Below are 19,396 nucleotides of genomic sequence, written 5' to 3' on the forward strand. Positions count from 1 at the left end.
AATTAAAATAAACACACAAAATAATTAATAGAGAATTTCTTTTCCTTACACACTTAGACACATATTAGTAACTCAAAGGTAGTATTAATCATTGTTGTGGAAATGTAATGTCACATGAAGCAAACATTTCTTTCAGATAGTGACACATTAACTAGTCTCCAAGCGGACTGGACAACTTCAGACTTTTCTTCTCAGGTTAATAATGTTGCTCTTTTCTATCTCTCTCTATGTCAGCATGTGTTTACATCTACTGATACTTGATATAAAATAGGACTGCAGCATCAAAACACTGTGACTGAAATGTTAAAATAAAAAAAATCTGTATTTGTCAGAGGTTGTTTCATAACTATACCACCTCACGTGCAGTGGGGGAAGGCTGTGGACCTACGTTGTTGCCTGTTGGTCCGCTGCTGGAAAAGACAGTGGTGTAGCCTTTACTGTGAGGTGTGGGCTTGAGGCTCTTCCCTGCTTTGATCTCTGCCAGCAGTTCTGAGTTGTCACCAGTGGGGGACATCATGTTGAAGGATTTTGTGCCTGTAGACAAAAGGATGGAGCAGAAAAGTGAAACCAGGTAGAAAAAAAGACTGAATAGAGGGAAAGGGAAACGGAGAGGCTGAGAGAGATACACAGCAGAGCAGTAAGACTGGGGCTGGGTGGCATTTCAGTCTTTAATATTTTATCCCATTAGACAGGTAACAATGCTAACTTGGAGCAGGTTGGACAGTGATCGGAGGTCATTAAGCTGTGCTAAGCCACTATCTCACACAGATGAGCTTAACAGGTTTCTTTTTAGATATGTTTTTTTAATTGTAGTTTGCCTTTTATAACTGTCAGGGTTCCTGCCTCTCTAAAATGTTTGGCAGCAATTGGATTACTCATATGGCTTCCCAGCTAACAAATGCCAGTAAAAATTTTCCATATACACCATCAGTCACCAGTTGTAGTGAGCTGGGATTAGCTGCAGAGAGCAATTAAAATCATTTGTCTACAATAAAACCAAACAGGAGGCAAACAATATCATCTCAACTGTGTTAAAGCACAGCGCAAAGGTACAGCTGACCCTAACCCATGTCATTTTTTAAAGTAGCTCTGTTGTGTAGTGACATGTGTACATTTAGCTTTCATTGATTCTAATCTTCTTTATAGTGAACAAGGCAACACATTCAGACAGATTTCTACTATGACCTTCACAGCTAATGCTATAACAAAGAAACTGTTTTCACAGGACAAAATTAAATTAATTTCAAATCTAAACTGAAATATTTATGCAAAGTAATGCTTACACATGAGGCCATATTTTTGTGTACTTGCTAATTTATACATGTTTTACAAAAATACATCACTTGGTAACAGTAAAACACAATTAGCTATATACTTTATATTCAAACAGAAAAGCCCAGAGTCAATAGGGAAAGTACCAAAATATTGAACAATGACAACTGAACAAGTATTTTCTAAACAACAACTTTTAAGATGTAACTTTAAAATGCTCAAATTAACCATGATATCTAATGTAAATCTATTACTATATGTACATTTACATACATCAGTTACATTTCAAGTACTAATAGCCTAAATTCAACAAGCAAACCTCACCTGTTTCTATTAATGGAAACTTCCAGTGAATTGAATTTCCTCAGTGCTTCACAGATCTTTCATTTTCTACTTGGGCAATGGAAAAACGTCCTGTAAAAATGTTCTCTGCTGACGCGACCACAATGGGGTCGAGCTGGATGCAACGCTGTGCTAGCCTACCACCCCTCCTCGCTCTCCCTTGCTCTCCCTCTTTCTGTCGCTTTCTCTCTTTCTCTCTCAGGGAGGTGAGAACAGCTTTCTATTAAAGACCCATCATCACAGTTGGGGGAAATCTAAAGGAATCACCAGTAACTGGAAGTGACAGCGAGCCATTGGCAAGCTGGCCAGGAATTAACACACATGCACGCGCATGAACGCCACCCTTTATTCCCTGCAGCTTGTTAGTCCATCCTACCAGTCCAACTCTCTCCTCAGCAAACTTGGCACACAATTCATTCATACAGTCTCACCTCACATTTACTGGATTACTCAGAGACAGAAGGGTTGGTGACTGTATCAAGCCTTATATAATGTCCAGATAATGGGCCGGACAAAGTTTGCAAATAAAAACAACTACTGAACTCTGACACATATGTGCAACAACATGTGACGGCTATTTAAAATTATGGTCAACAAATAGTCTTTCTTAAAATTATTCAATGACAAAAAAGTCCCATTTAAAGTCCCATTAAATCCTACCTTCATCCATTGTTCACTGACAAATCTTTTTTTCAGAGCTCCAGAGCACTCAATAATCCACAATCACGTGTTTAATCATATCAAATGTGGAATGAAGTTGCTGCACGTACATCGGTTTGCATGCACCTCAGTGTTTATTAATGCGTTTTCAAATCAAAGATTGTGTGTGTGTATTAGTTAAATTGTTTTTAGGCTGGGTGTGTGGACTCTGCCACAACGAGTGTTAAGGAGGGCGGAGTGTTGGCAGGTAGAGAACATTTGACAAATAGCATTTCATGATGCAGCACAAGGTTTGCAGTGCTGTTTGCAATACAATATAATACAACTTACTTTCCTCTGTTGGTCATAGAACAGAGAACCTCTGGCTATTTGCAGTGTTGAAACAGCATTATTACCCTGTGATGTGGTTTGTTGTTGTTATCCAAACAAGTGTCTGAGCTGTAAATTCATCTTAAGCTCTCAGATATGTTGGTGCCTTTCAATTTTATGACCACCTAACCGCCTGTTTACTGCTTGATTAATGCTTTAGCACAAAACACCATTAGTGAACACACACACTAATCCTTAGATTTAAGTGTTTTATTGCTGTCCTGCCTTTTAGCAGCATGTGGAACAATAATAGATGAGGCAATTTGCAAATTGGGTGAAGACAGGTGTGTGCCGTAAACAAGCAGTTAGGTTTTACAGCTTAAGTTGTACACTGCACTGCATTTTAACGCTGTGGGCTGATTGTCAGCTACGATGCAAACCTGAACATTGGAAAATAGGAATATTTTGCCATAGCTTTGCCATAGCCTTTTCTCCTATTAGGAAAGTGTGAAGGCCTCTTGTGACTCTAAAACTGATTTAGCAGTCTGTACTTACTCTTCATCTGTCTCAGTGCCATTCCATCTGCCTGAGAAGCAGAGATATCCCCACCTTGACAGAGCAGCAGTGAAGATAAACCATGGGAGGAGAAAAGAGGAAAACAGGTAGAGATGGAGCCAGTGACAGAAACAGAAATGAATGTTAAAGGGTTAGTGCGGAGAAAAGGATTTAGTATGAGCAGAAGTACAGTGCTGGTTTGACAATCACAAAATGCAACTAGAATAACTGATTGATTATTAGTATGAAAAAGGCATGTTTTATGTTATTGCCTTAGGCATTACTGATGTATTACGTCTCCACATCTTAACTCACCTCTTTTGTGCCATGAATTGTAAAAAATCTCATGTGTTTTAATAATATATTTTTTAAATACATAAAAATAATTATTCTGTATCTAGAACGACGTGCACATGTGTGTCAGACAACACAATTCAGGGCAACGTGGCACTTAAGGAAATGGCTGAACACTAAACCAGTTCTCAAGGTAATGGAAGCTCACCATCATTAATTCATAATCTATCATTTAGAACACTACTGCAGGATTAAGTCATTTTTAGCAGGTGAGATTAAATCTCCTTAATAACAAACTAACTGTGCTATAATATGTACAAACACATACTTTACAACGAAAACAGGGCATTTTTTGTAATTGTTAAGAACGGTTAATAGATGTTTAGTGCCAGCAAAAAGAAGGAAATGAGGAGAAACACAAAGGGATAGAGACACAGGCAAATAAAGTTAGGGCACTCACTTCCTGATGAGGAAGATGGGCGTCGCTGGTTGGTGGAGGTGGTACTGGCATTACTCTGGTTGGTTGGCATCTCCGGGGGCAATGGAGGAGGCGGAGGGGGTGTTGACACTGGGTTGCTAGGAGGGAGAGGGGGTGGAGGTGGCGGAGGTGGGGGAGGAACGGATTGCTCTGTGGCGCCATTCTCGGAGCTGGGGGCGGAGCTCTCGGTAGGTTCCTCCAATAACGCAGAGCCCTGGTAAGAGAAGAGGGACGAATGAGGCAGAATTAGCCACACAGTCATATTTGTGTCCATTAACTTCTTTTAGTCGTCCCTGCAGAGTTTCTCCTTGTTGTGCTGCTCCGTTAGCTAATATTTAATAACTGATAATTAATCTAATAGGGATGAGACAGGTAACCCATCTGAACATGTTGTCCACTACAACACTAATTAAAAATAATCAATTAATAAATCAACAGAGATGGTGAGTTTCTTTTCCCTGCTTGCATTGGCATGCAAGCTGAATCTCCTGCTGGGCTGAGCAATCATTAAATTCTTGCACACAGTCAGTCAACAGTGACAGATGTCCGTAGCCTTGTTAGATCCCTCTGCTTCCTGCCGTATTTAATCAACTCATAAAGACTGAATACCCTAATACAGAGCTAATATGACCTAATCTCTTGGGGGGAAACTCTGAAGGGAAAACAGTGTGAAGAAGCCATCTGCCACTGGAAGTGACAGGGCTTTAATGCCCACCCCCCCCCACCATCCCGCACGAGTCTGACACGCTCTGAAAGCGTGCCAGACCTCTGCTGGAAGTGAGTTAATGGACCGTGACATTTAACCTGACCCCGCCCCTCCTTTATTCTTCAGACGCGTGCTCATCATTGCTGCCGCCTTTACTTTTCAAACCCCCCAGAGAGTTGGAGGGAGGGCCGTGTCCAGATGGGTGTTGGCAGCACGTGCCGCTGCTTCCGTTGATTAGCCGGTCCATCTGCTAGGGTGCCTCTGAGACCAGGAGGGGCTCCACTGAGGCCTTAATTGGCTCAATGTGGATTATACCCCATATCACCCAGAACACTCCCACCCCTGATACCCATGAGATTATAAGAACCACTCTCCTGGGACACTGATGAGAGTCTAATAGACTCTTAATTCATCTGCCTGTGCAGGCATGTGGTAACAAACATAGTTAGTAGTTAAGCCAATATTCATGGGGATGACTACCTTTAGGACATGTAAAAAACATTTTTTTCTTGTAATTTAGCGTCCAAAATATGTTTACTTATACAAACTTAACTTTATCAAGAAAACTAATACTTGTAGATTTGTGGCAACCAACATTAGATTAAAGAGATGTTAAAATTAATGTCTTCTTAAAACCTACTCTCAATGACGCAGTGACTGGAATATCAAATTCAAGCTTTAAATTAAGGTTTTAAATCTATTTGCACATTAACCTCCTTTTTTTATCAACTGACAAATAAAACAAACTAAATTCATTCACACTGTATGAAACTAATTACAAGAATATCAACAACACATAACATATGATTGGCTTATTAAAAATAATTCACTATACTCCATGTTAAATATCATCTGGTCTGTTGTCTGGGACTGTCCTGAGTTTGTTCCACCGTAGGTTCTTGGACAGTTTACACAGTCGGGTGGAGACTCAAAGGAATGGAAATAAGGGGCAGTTTGCATCAGGTGGCAAACAAAAGCTTAAGAGGAAACAAGGTTATGCAACATGCTGAGTGGCATAATGCACAGGCAAATAGTACAGTCATTATGGTAACATAATGCCAGGAGTCAATCACCTAGTTAAACCAAAAATTACCTTATATGGAGCGGATGGGTCCACACAACCATACACCGTCCTATAAAACTTACTTTACTAACCCTATACTAGTTGTAGCCTACTCCTTCTTTGCAGTATAACATTTAGAAGTTCAAAAGTATGTTTGAGGTGCCCTTATTTTTAGTAGTAAGTTTATTGAACTTTTTCAATAATAATGTTAATAAAAGGTTTTCGGAAATAAACTTATACTATAATGTATCAGTGTACTTTGTTTAACGAACCAGATAATATTTTTTTCACAACATTAAAATCACAGCAGAGATCCGTCTCACCTCCTCATTGGGCGCCATGCCTTTGCTCCCGTGGGGCTCAGCCGTGTCGCTCCCCAGTGTCTTATAGTAGTCCCCAGTGCTGGGCTGCTTGTTGAAGCTCCTTGACTTCCTGTTTGAATCCACACGCCGCAATTTCTCGTGGTTTTCTCCAGCAGTCAGCTGCCCAAGACATTAAAAAAGAAACAAAGTGGGAAATATAAAAAGCTTCCTAAACATTTGGTTTAACAAGTTTCCACACTGCACTATTTGCATCAGTTAATCATAAATTACACTTGAAACCATTTCAGACAGGATAGTGATTTAACACCTTCGAATATTTGGAGATGTTTCCTTGGGCTTTTAATATTTTCTGGATTTTATAGAAAATAAATCAATCCATCAGCAGCTTAAATGATGAAAACAAATAATAAATAATACATTAATATAATAACACATATTTTAAAGTGAAACAGGCTAAAGTAAAGTAGGTAGTAAATTTACATTACAGGAACAGGAAGAGTTCAGTATGCAAAATATGACTTGGTTGGTTATATTCATTTCTAAAAACGAAAAAGGAGACAAAGTGATAAATTATGATTCTTAAACATTAGTTTTTATTTTATATAATAGATATTTAGTTGACAAAAAAACAAAACCATTAATGTTTTATAAATGCGGAATGGGAAATGGCAGGAAACGCTTTCATTATGGATAAACTGTGCTTTAGGAGTGAACTTGTCTTTTGTGGGACACACTTAGTAGCTTTTGTTGCCACATACTGTAAGCTCTCTCGTGTGACCAAAGCAGCTTTATTTGAATAACAGAACAAGGCTTTAATTCAGTTCCAAAGAAACATCAGCATTTACATCTCATGTGAAGACTACAGAAACAGAACATAAGAGTTCACATGCAACTTTGGGTCCAATGTAAGAGACCTTTATGTCGACAGAGTCCGAGGTCACTAACCTCTCTCTTGGCCAAGCACTCTCACTGACACTGATATGAACCTGCATGGTCAAATATCAAACTCCTGTCAACCTGAAAGTCTTTCTCTATATTTTGCTGTTAGCATATATTTAGGTCAGACTGTACGCAGCCAATGATTAAGCTCACTTTGCATTCTTCAAGTCTTGCATTTGCATTTAGCACTTTCCTTAAAACTTTACATTAAATGTGATTATTAAATTGCCAAATTCAATTTTCTCATGCTTGGCTAATTCCCAGCAATTTGTCATCACATAAAAAGCATAAAAAATTTGTAAAATTGAGCAACTTTTTACTGTTAATTTTAGAAAATTAATCTAGAAAGCTACAGCTTAACTACAAACGTAGTCTTCATAACAAAATGTATTGTTATTTTGCCTTTCAAATCCAGACAAGTTCATTTGCATTTTAAAGTTTACTCATGCTGTGACTACTCATGAAATCCAGACAAGAGCCTCAGACACCAAGCAGATGTCCAATGTTAACATAAGCGGAAATAATTGACAGCTGACCCCTGACCTCTCCTTCTTTTGTGGTATCATGTTTTAAGTTCTTACAAGCCTGTTTAGGTTTGTTGACTCATGTCTGCTGTCAAAGAAATGTTCCCTTAGCACTCATCAGGTGGGATGGTAATGTGAGCAGGGGGTGCTACAGATGGTTTGTCATCCTCCGGGGAGGTCGGCCAACAATGGCCAACGTACAAAGCATTATAGCTATCCTCTCCCATCCCCCACGCGGACACAGACGTCTTTCTTCACAATATATGGATCTGTCTGTCAGCATAAAGTCATTGTCATATATTTGCTCTTATACTCTAATGTTTTTTGTGCTTTATCTGGGTTTGTTTAGCCTGGTTGTGGTTTGACATGGTTCAGTATGTTTGCATGTGGTTGTGCAAAACCTCAGCTTAAAAAAGGTTGTACACTGTTGCTGGCTTTATCATTTTTAAAGAGAAAACTGCATTTTTAGAAACGGATAACAACAAATTCAGAATTGTAAAGCAACTGATGAAACACATTGATTATCCAACCATATAGCAGCTCAAACAGCTTCAACACCTGGAGATTAGCCAAAGAATGTTCTTATAAGAGTCCCTCGTAATCAGTGAGCAGTATCTGTAGCACATCACGTTTGCCACTGTAAAAAACAGATTTCTTTCTCCTTAATGCCTTACCTTGGTGTTAAAAATCCTCTCTAGCAGCCCTCCTCCAGTTTGGACAGTGTCTTATCCACAAAGCTCAACAAAGTCCAGCAGTGTACAGAGACTAGCTGTCACCAGATCCAGAACATCACCTCCTCTCCGCTCAGCGCAATGCCTGTCACACTACCTGCCCTCTCATTTTACTCACAGGCCTCATCAATAACCTATAGGGCCAGCCACAGCAGGGGCAGTGATGTCACTACCAGTGCACAGACCAACCACTCCCCAACGCTGCCCAGTGCCTCCTATGCAAAACACAAAGACCCAGGTGCAACTCGCACCGTGGCTCATGACGCTTAAATCTATGAAGCTTTAAGATTATTAGTCTTCTCTCATCTTCAGTTCCAAAAAATGGCAGCAACAAATAATTAGCATTAAAAAATTATAACTAATAGTAGAAAATGTACTAATTCATGTTTTCTTGAGGGACTACAGCTGGGTTAAAAAAATGTCAGAGGCAAAGTAGTCATTTGTTTTTCTGCTTCACACGAAGCATTTGACTTTAGTCAAAGCAAATACAGACAAATTAGATGAGAGAAGCAACAGCAGACAAAAACTTTACAGTCATAAACAAGAAACACCAGAAAACCACCAGATTTCCTACACTGCCTTTCAGTGAGAAAATATTTTTTACGCACCGAGCTGTAGCGCGTCTACAGGTTGAGGTTGGTCCATCTGATCTGCTTTCTCGAAGGATGAGATTACTATTCCCCTGTTACTATGGTGCCCAAGGTAGCTTGTTTTTCCCAATGTAAACTGTTCAGACTGATCTTAATTGTGTGTGTGTGTGTGTGTGTGTGCACTAGCTTTTATTTAATTGTTAATGAGAGCTGGTCACCTGGGCATAGAGAGGAGGGGGCAGTACTAATTAAAAACTCTACCCCACATGGCTGATGGCACATGCATGTGCAGACAAACACAAAGAGCTCACCCTGGAGACAGGAAACTTTCACTACCTTTAGTCTTTATAACAGTTAACAACATCTGACTTTTCATAGCAGATCCATAGATACAGCCAGTTATTTATGTCAGAATAGACCTTTCCTGCTAATCAGAGTTTTTCTTCGAACATTTTCTTTTTATGAAATTGTTCAGAGAACTTTTAACTAAAAGGATTTTTGCAGAATTAATTATTTTAAAATGCTAAAATATATATATCAACTCTGTCGTCACATGTGTTTCTCTTGTGGTCTTTGCAGTTTTGCTCAGACGACTGGACGAACGCGTGTGTCTTGCCATAATGGAAGACATGGCATCAGTTAGGACATAAATTCTTCATGAGGCGAAAGTAATCCCTCAGATTGGGTGTCTTTGTCATAATTACAATCCTCTTCGAACAACTCAATTGCAATTTAATTAGAATTACAACTTCACAACAACTTTTAATGTAGTTCACATCAGCACTGAACCACCAGGAGCTGCACTGAAACTACTGTTGATAGCAGATTTAACTGCTCCTCTTTGACAGCTCTTTCAACACACTTCTGAATGATCTGTGGCCAGATTAATTAATTGGAATTAAGATCAAGCCCATCACAACACCAATTGTGTGTGTCAACCCAAAGGCCTGCCACGGTAATGAGCATCTTTGTTAGCCTCGTTAGCCTCAGCTAACACAATAACACCATTGTAGGCACCTAGACAAGGGACATTGTTACATAAGAGCCACAACCCAACTGATTAGACACAAGGGAAAATGGCAGGTAATAGCCAATTTATGCTTGCGTGGGGTTTTTGTTCACTCATCATATCATAGGCTCATTTGAGATTTTTTTCTTTAAACTTGAGATTCCTAATGGACTAATTAGTGCAGATGTTAACTACAATTACCTTTCTTGCTGTGTGTAATAAACTGTCATGTGCTGTGCGTCGTCCCATATTAGAAAGTTGAGCAATTACTCATTATTATTTCTGATTTACAGACAGGTTTGTGTTATTATATCATGCTGGAGCTCACCACCACTGTTCTCACCTGCTTCTTGCTACTTGTGCTCTCCACGTGTCGCAAATTGCTTTTCACCTTCAGGAACTCTGCTGATGACGGCTCCTTAGGGGGCTGTGGTGCTGGGTAGCTCGGGGGTGGAGGTGGCACTGGAGGAGACTGTGGGGGAGGTGGAGGTGGATAGGTTGGTGGTGGTGGTGGTGGGGGCTTGGATGGGGTATCATCCTTCATTTCGTTCTTCTTAGGTATGTCAGAACTAATGTCTGGGTTTAGCATGTCCATGTAAGCCTGCATGTCTGAAATGGCCGACTCTGATGCACCTGTGACAAAAACAGGAGTCATGTAGGATTATGTCAAGTTAGTGTCTTACAAGAAACCAACCGTGGTGTACTGCTGATGACAAACTAAACTTCTTAAGTAAATCTTTCAGGGTTTACTCTATTCCATTATCTTAATGCGTCATTCGAAATCAGCTTCTCACTATGCTGCTAGTCCACCTCTGTACACTTAACAAACTATGTGCGCACAGACCACTAGGGTGCAGCACGAGCATATCATGGATCTGAGACAGAGAATGCCAAGTAACAAATTTCTGCATGCAGAAAAGGTAAAACATGTTACCATTGCTAAAATATGTGATAAAAACAGTAGTTTAACTTGTCATCTAATATTCTCATGATAAGTCATTACAAATGTACAGTATATTTCACTGTTGAGCTCATCCACTCTTTATATTTCAACTTAGAAATAGGATTTGAGAATCAGAAATGTATTTAATACACTACAGAGTATTTTTCACATCAATGTCATTTTGTTGGTCCAACTTGAAAACCAAAAATATTAAATTAACAAAGCTGTATTTGTACAACATGCATTTCAGACCTGAATGTGCAACTGTGTTCAGCTGAGCAGGTGGGCCTCGTGACGTTGTTAAGCTGCTCCTCTTCTCCCCCGTGCTGGACTGGCTAGAGTTGGCTGAGTCATAGTTGGACAGTGAGCTGGATGGAGAACTGATGTCAAAGTGTGCCACCTGCCTGGCAGGGGGCATGGTGGTGTTTGGGGATGAGAGGCCAGAGTCTGGCTGCTTGAACTCAAGGTCTGTTGAGGGGTCCCGCGACAAAACTCGGTGCTCCACGCTCTGTCAGAAGTTGCAGTTTATGAATGTACATGTGCTGTATCTTATTTAACTACATACAATATGTAGATATAATTTACATAGTGGTAAGAACAACAAAACAATGAATTTAATGAGCATTAAAATGAAATTTAAATCCCACTATTCACATTCCCTCATGATTTGCATGACAACAGCTTTATGAGTTTAATTACTGCACACTAAAGAAACATCTCACGGCTGATCAGCCAGGCTCTGGGGTCCTCTGCTTTTCCCACAGCCCAGGACTTAGTTGCCTGAATGTCCCTCATGAAAAGAGAACTAGAGGGGGTGGGGAAATGTTTACCACACACCACAGAGACTTCAGTGCACAGGGGATATTATTTCTCTTCCCATTTGGGGAGGTCAGTGGTTTGAAGCATTGGAGGCCACTGTTAGGAGTTAATAGTTCTAGGAAAAACTGGACACAGTTCTTACCATATTCTCCACAGTGCGCAGATACTTTGCACACTGGGAGTGGCCATTGTATTCAGCCAGGTCTGCTGCCGTGAAGCCGTCTTGGTCGCTGATGCCCAAATCCACCCCATTAACCACAAGTATCTGACAGCACTGGAAAGTGAGGCGAGAGAGTCAGAGGACAAAACATTCAGCAATGAAACATTTATCGTTTCTCATAACTTGCTTTGAAACCCTCCTGTCAAGTACATGATGGAACCCAGACTACGTTTATTGTTCTCAGACTGCTGACTTGTATTTCACAAAGCTCCTTAAAGATGTTATCAGTCCAACAGTAGGACCAGCCCTTTATAAATCAAGGTTTGATCAATTTCTTAGGAACTCCAAGGTAAAAAAAGTACCTTCTCTGCAGATATAAGACAAATCGTAGTGCCCTCAACATTTAATAGATTGATTTTGTACTTAAACAGCTGACCATCTGATCAGCTGTCGAGACAACAAAGGGTTAGTCAAAGCAGTAGGTTAAACCATAGAGTAGTGGCAAAACCATAATCCAGAGGATTTTCATTCAAAGCAGATGGTTAAGTGTGAAACCCAGTGTCCGAAATAACTGGCATATTTAAAATGTTTATTATTTATGTTGCAAACATACTCAGTCGTCTAATTAAATACTTGTGAAACACCAAATATCTCTACAAAAAGCTGTTGCAGACTTTATCTGATGGTAGAGGCTGATAGGAAACAAGGAATGCGGCAGCAATTTATGAAAATCCTGCATCACAGTCTCCTTTGACTTAAATGCTACTTGTTTCACAGCCTATGTTGTACATATATAAAACTAAGATGCAACCACATACCTCTAGTTCACCATTCTCTGCAGCATCATGAAGTGGAGTCCCTCCCCAGTTGTCAGTGACAATCTCTCCCCCGTGCAGTAGCAGCCAGCTGAGCACCTTTGCATGGCCACGACTGGCTGCAAAGTGCATGGCTGTGGCCCCGTCACCATCCTTCTCTGTCAGGCTGACCTCTGTGAAGCTCATCTAAAGGAAGATAATAACACTATAGTCATGTTCTACAACTCAGAGGACCTCTTGACCACTCTTACTACTCGACATCACAACAAACAATGTTTCTTAAATACGGCCAATCAGCTACTAGTTAGTTATGCCACCAGCCATGCAATTTCAATCAGGAATCAAAGTCCCCAGCTAGAAAATGTCAGTGACTTTCTGTATTATTATCACTTTACACACAGATATATTTGTTCACAGTTTCCTTCTACTTAGTAATATATTGCATGTTCTCTGTCTCTCCCCTAATTCTGTATTCATCTTGATACTGAGGTGTTAAAAGCAAGTCAAAAAGACAAGTTGGAAACTCAGCATAGTTCCTTTGTCAGCTCACCCTCACACAGATATTTAACTCACATCTCTCATTCCCTTCTGTTCACAAACACACCTCTGTATACACTTCCAAAAAAAGTTTGGAAACACAAACACCTTTACAGTTATGTATTCCTATTACGTTTTTGTTTGGTTTTATTCAATCAAATAGTAGTAGAAGTAAAATTTTAAGCATACTGGAGCTCTGTATGTTCTTCAATTGGATTCAAACCCCCCAATCTCTGATGAGTTTCTTAGAAAACTTGCTTTTGTTTTGCCATTTTTAGTTCTAATTTACATTGTAAACTACAGGTCACTCCCCCTGTGGAAGAAGAGCCAAATATAAACTAATATTATTGCATTACAGGACATTAACCTATTTTAAGACTCCTGTAGCTTTTTTAATGCCTGGGAGAGCAAGCATGATCAATTTATGACCATCCCCAATTTATGACAACCCCTTCTTGTTATGAATCTGATTATATCACATTGAGTTAGAAATATTTATATATCTTTTTTACTTATTGTAAGTATGGGATGTGGTTCTAAAACTAGATCAGTAGTGCTTTGATATTCCAACATACCAACCAGACGATAACAGTGTTGTGGCCCATCTGGGCAGCAGCATGCAGAGGAGTCATCCCGTCATTGGCTCTGATGCTCGGATCTGCCCCACAGTCCTTGACCAGGTATTGGACAACCTCCAGATGACCTTCTTGGCAGGCCAGGTAGAGAGGTGTGGCACCATTCTTAGTTTGGGAGTTGATAAAGCTGTTGAAAAATGAAATGGAAAGTTAAATATTGGACACTGTGAATCCACATGCAGCTCACCAGGATTATAAATGTATGAATTCTATTTTGATGTGTACTGGACTGAATTAAGTAATACAGGTAATAAACTAATACACTAAAGCAAATAATGCAGTGAAAGTCTATAAGTTACTGTGTATAAACTCACTATATACTGTGTGCATATAGTTAGATCCAGAAATATGTGAAATAACTTTGCATCTATACACTACCATAATAGATTTAACATAAAACGATCAAGATGTTCCCTGTAATGCAAAGGATTGTTGATTTACTGTTTAGCAATTACTCTCATTTTCAGAGGTTTAAAAGTCATTGGTCAACTGATCAAAGCAGTTTCTTGGTGCACAGGTGTGGCCTGTTAACGCGTCACTCCATGACAAAACAAAAGGGTTGGATTTGACTGGTAGTTGTTCACTGGAACATCTTAGCATGAGAATAGTTGAATAGTTGTCGAAATAACATAGGGTTATTTTGAGAGCAGACAACCGTTAAACTGAGTCAAATCCCGCTCTCCTTTATTTCCGAACACCCTTAGCCCCGCCTCCTATAGAGAAGCTCATCCAATGCTTGTGTTCCTCCTTGTCCCAGATCTTTAAAGTCACAGCGGGAGGTCAGGGAGTGAACGAGCGCTTCCCCACTAAATCCTATAAGGTCGAGCTTTATTTGGACACTGACAAATGAGCAATGAGTCCCCTAAGAGGATTACCACTTCACTGGTGCCCAACTTGCCGTGTGTGACAACCACAGACAGACTTGGTGAAGAGGATGACTGGAGAATGTGAGGGAAATGAGAGGCAGGGCTTAAGTGGACGGGTGGATCCAGTAGACACAAACATGACCCTGCCAAGCTTTCCCTCAAAAGGATGCGGCACAACACCAATATGCCACCAACTAAAGACCATAAAATAAAACTATATGTAAAACTATGATCTGGTATAAATCCTAACATGCGAGGCTGCGTCTTCTTTTGAGACAGAAAAGAGATGCAGAAAAAACCTGTGGAAATTTTTGCTCATACCTGATAAAAATGGCGGCCTCTGTGTTCAAGGGACAAGTTCCAAGCTAAAGCATGCACACATTAAATGTTTGAGAATAAAAGAGAGCAAGTAGTCTTGAAGTTCTGTCACCGGATGTGGTTGGACAGATTAACTATTCATGAACGTAACCAAAGTGGGCTGAAGTTCATCTGTGCTCTGAGGTCTGTGTAGGAGATAGGCTTACATTTGTCACTATTCTTTGCTACAAACTATGCGAGAGTGGCAAAAGTTGCGTGTACTTAAGGCAAGATGGACATGCTTCTAACAAAGAGCACACTACTTTTCCCACGTGAAGAGGGCTGAATACTCCGGTAAAGAAGTGCTTTTGAATAACAGGTGTAGATTTCAACGAGTTAAGAAAGAGGTTACCCTTGTGTGACGACACTAACGGCAAGGATCACAAGGGGTGCTGTTTGTCCGTCAGATCAATTCATTCAATTCAATGGGAAAAAATGCACTCTGAAAAAGCAGACATTTGATATATTTCCAGTTCAGCTCCGATGATTACCTGAGTAATTGTCTATACGCTGCCCTCCCCTCTGTTCCCCTCCCATGTGCGCAGTAACAAAGACCGAGGTTATATTCATTACATGCAAAGTAATTGATGTCACACTAATGGTCTTATTAGCTGATAAAGGCTTGTAACCATCTCACAGCTTTTCCTGTTAAATAATGAAGAATGTTGTGGGGAATTGATATGCTTTATTTAAGGATATGACATCAGTGAATTTTACAGGTTTTTCTTATATTCATGGAAATCTTCATTTAGGTGCAGTTGTTGGAGACAAGAGGTTCAGGTTGAAACCTGTTTACGACAATATTGCGTCATTTGAAGAATTTCACATCTGAGGTTTTAACTTTATAACAACACTCTTTCAAGGTGCACAGTTGTAATCCTGTGGGCCCTTTTCCCACAACCATCTGAAAGTTGCACGTTAACTTACATTCCCTCAGTTTAAACCTCTTGTTGTAAAAGAACAAAAAAGGCTTTTTTGTCCAACTTGTACCAAGAAGTTATTAAGAAGATTAAAGCTGAAGGAAATAAGAACCACTCAGCCGGTGGATGAAGGAAAAGCTCTGCTCCTATTTACTTCTTACTCTCCTTGTATCTAAAATTACCATTGATGACCATCAGAATAAAAACTAATTTAAACCCCAATTGAACCTCTTTGTGAGCTCCTATATTCATATGTAATAAGCACAAGGCCTTAGATGACTTCAGTGTTTATCACTGGGTGATTAAGAGACCTGTGTTTACCAGGTCTACATTGATTCTACTCTGCCATTTTGCCAAGATCTTTTTTGTTAATGAAGGGATGGACTTGTTTCCAGTAAGTAGTACCTTTCTAGAATATCCTAATGCAGAGGTCAACCTCCTGAACTGCACGTTGGAATTATGGCTTGGCCAAAGATTTTAATCTGCACTAATTGGTTGCATAACCTGTCTGTAGCTCCCTCTCTCTTTTGCTCACTGTGTGTGTGTGTGTGTGTGTGTGTGTGTGTGTGTGTGTGTGTGTGTGTGTGTCTGATGGCATAACGAGTAGAAGTTTTCAGGCAGTTAAAAACAGCAACAGCTTGGGTTCAGTTCACACAGGAATTCGGACAAGTGCAACTCATTCAACTAATTGTATAAATAAACTGGCAACAATCTGTTTACTGCGAGTATCTGCTTTTTTACTCAAACCAATCAAAAGATGTGGCAGCTGTAGTTTTGCTTGTGGATGTTAGTAGTTTTTGTCATGTCGAGTATCAAAAGGCAATATTGGTTGAAGCTTGGGGTCTTGTGTAGATATTTTGCAGTATCTCCATGCTGTTAATTGTGCAAACTAAAACTTACTTTAGTATAACTATAAAAAGTATAAATACCTTGAAATGTATAGTGGCAAGAAGAAGTAAGTGAACTATTTCCTGGTTTTCTTCATGACTTGGTCATGAAACGTCATGGTGGACAAAGTTGTTGCCACTGTAACTGGTGTTGCTTGTTTACTGTTTACCACCTGTTTAGTGCATGTACTCTCACCTCTGTGTAGCAGTCATGTCATTGTAGTGATTTGGTTTTTCAAGCAGAGCAAACTGAGCTGTCAAATTACTCCTTAAAACTCACTGATACAAATTTGTGTCTTGTAATAAACCCTGAAACAAGAATGCTATCTCTGTGCCGTTCTAAACAATGGCAGGGGCTAGTGAGAAAGCAGCCCGTCTATTCAAACAGATTTGTTTTCCTCATTATCTTATCGCACGTTGGCGCTACTGTGTGTGTCGCTGTGGAGATGGTGGTAAACAGCAACAGTGGGAGGGGGGTGGTGGAGAAGAGTGAATGGGGCCCGACTATCAGGGAGCTACAGTGTTGCTGAGGCACATTAAATTTTCAGCAGCTCTGCACCTGTCTGGGGTGCAACCAGACAATATTGGAGTAATAACCTGTGGTCTCCAAAGTCAAAACAGCTCAAAATGCAAGGATGTGTAGCTTAAAAGCTAACCTTCAGATTGATTATATTTCCAGATAAAGTAAACACCGGCACAAACAAAGCCCAGTTTTCCTTTAGTTCGATAAGCAGACGGGTGTTGCTATTAATATTGCTTATCTAAAATAAAAGCTACTGTTCTTATCGACCTAAAGTTGCTGATTGTGTACTAATTTCACTAAACTAGAAACAACAAATTCAAGTTGTAACCGCGTTCATTGTTTACTACTCTGTAGGGAGGCATCAATCAACAGCCAAGATACTGAGATGCCCTTGTGTAAGACACCAAACCCTTTCCTACTGTTCATGAAATATGAAGACCGGTTTCTTTAGAAGAACAAAACTTTCTCCTACAGCATTAATACGAATACATTAGCTACAACACAGCCTGATTCACAAAAGTAGACCACTCAACTACAGGGCAATGTCTAACACATAGTTATTATTTTTAAAAATGTGTTTCCACTGATCAAATAATGCACTTATACATCAAAACTGCAGTTCACATATTTTCTTGTATCTCAGCCTGTGAATCAGCAAGGCTGATATGTGCTAATACTTTCTTTCTATATTCAGGCATTAAGACAGACAGTAGTGTGTAAAAGCCACTGGATACCGGGCCACTAATGCTGCCAAATCTGCCCTTAAATTGCTGCATCATGATCACACGTCTTATCCTAACATGTCAACCTTTCTGGTGTTTGCTGTAGAACAACCTACCCAGCTTAAAAGAGTGTGTGTCTCCCCTCTTAGCAGACAGTACCTAATCTAACGTGTAGAATTTGTGGCATTAGTCAGTGCTTGTTCTGTATTCACAGCTGTGTTTGATGGCTGCTGCTTCTCCAGAAGGACAATTCAGTCCTCTGAACACCTCACTCCTGTATGGGCGGCTGTTATCTCTCGAGGCACACGTGGGTCTGCCACTGTGCTGATTAGGGATTTTTATTAAGGGGTAATCACAAATACAAATGTACACATTTTACTGGAGCTGTAATAATCAGTCAATTAACTGATTAATCACTTTATGGAAACTTTGCGTGTGACATTTGATACAGTTGCCCTATATTAGTTGGTTAAAGTTGATGATTTGTCTGAGCCATTTGGTGTGTATGCTCATAGTGTAGTCAGCTAAATACTGTCTGTTTGGGTTTTTGGGTGTTTGTCAGACAAAATACTTAATGAGCAAAATAATAGTTAGTTCTAGCTTCTCATCAGTTTGTAACGCACAATACAGGTTGTTAACACAAATTTTAGTCTCACAGAGCAATACAAGCTCTGTATGGAAATTACTGTAGAGGTATTACATAAGCAGCACACTTGGGAATGGTGCTGTGCAGTATTTTAGGAAGGTTAAACCACTAAGACTTTTTGTTTGTTTGTTTCTTCGTGGGATTTGAACACAAAGTATGTAGATTGGTCCATAGGTTTCAGGAAAGTTCAGTTAGCTTCTCACAAGTGCCAGCTGGTGATGAAAATATTACCCACAGTTGGATCCTTACATTGAGCTGCTGGTGGAATCTCTGGGTGTTACTGTATCAGCCCCGATTTATTTGATTATCATCTGAAGACAAAGTATTTGACTTGTTGACCTTTGACATCTGGTGGGCTTAAGTGCAAACTGTGAAATCTGAAATTGAACAGTGGATCCACTGCAACTTGTTCAATCCTGTTACAAACAGCACCGTACGTGATCACATTGATTTCTAAACAAAACTATGCTGCTCTTACCTTGGGCTGTGCGCCAGTAACAGTCGGAGAGAGGACAGGTCTCCCTTGGCAGCAGCATAGTGAACAGCCAGGGCCCCTGTATCAGTGGAGGCCCCGGGGTCCACCTCACCACTCTTCAGCAGCCAATCGGTGATTTCGTGGTGGCTGAAGCGGGATGCAAGGTGCAGAACAGTAGCACCAGAGCTGTCCCTGTCCTATAAGGCAATGAAAAGAGCTCAAGTAGTTTAACAGTAGTCCTACCAACAGTAAAAGTATTGGACTGTGAATACACTACTAGTATACTGTTCAATTAA

General features: G+C 40.0%; 1 protein-coding gene across 2 annotated transcripts in view; it reads right to left on the minus strand.

Annotated features, from left to right (window-relative positions):
• The window catches only part of espn (espin), a 32,683-nt gene that overhangs the window by 10,417 nt on the left and 2,870 nt on the right, over positions 1-19,396 (minus strand). For both annotated transcript variants that reach the window (XM_026368658.1, XM_026368656.1), the window contains exons 2-10: positions 19,104-19,297; positions 13,645-13,831; positions 12,536-12,718; positions 11,700-11,831; positions 10,991-11,246; positions 10,139-10,428; positions 6,003-6,161; positions 3,893-4,124; positions 389-534 (exon numbers count right to left, since the gene is read on the minus strand). In XM_026368658.1, the coding sequence (XP_026224443.1) occupies positions 389-534; positions 3,893-4,124; positions 6,003-6,161; positions 10,139-10,428; positions 10,991-11,246; positions 11,700-11,831; positions 12,536-12,718; positions 13,645-13,831; positions 19,104-19,297 (1,779 nt within the window). The remainder of the gene's footprint in view (positions 1-388; positions 535-3,892; positions 4,125-6,002; positions 6,162-10,138; positions 10,429-10,990; positions 11,247-11,699; positions 11,832-12,535; positions 12,719-13,644; positions 13,832-19,103; positions 19,298-19,396) is intronic.

The sequence above is a fragment of the Anabas testudineus genome, chromosome 7, assembly GCF_900324465.2.
Source record: "Anabas testudineus chromosome 7, fAnaTes1.2, whole genome shotgun sequence".
Lineage (NCBI taxonomy): Eukaryota > Metazoa > Chordata > Actinopteri > Anabantiformes > Anabantidae > Anabas > Anabas testudineus.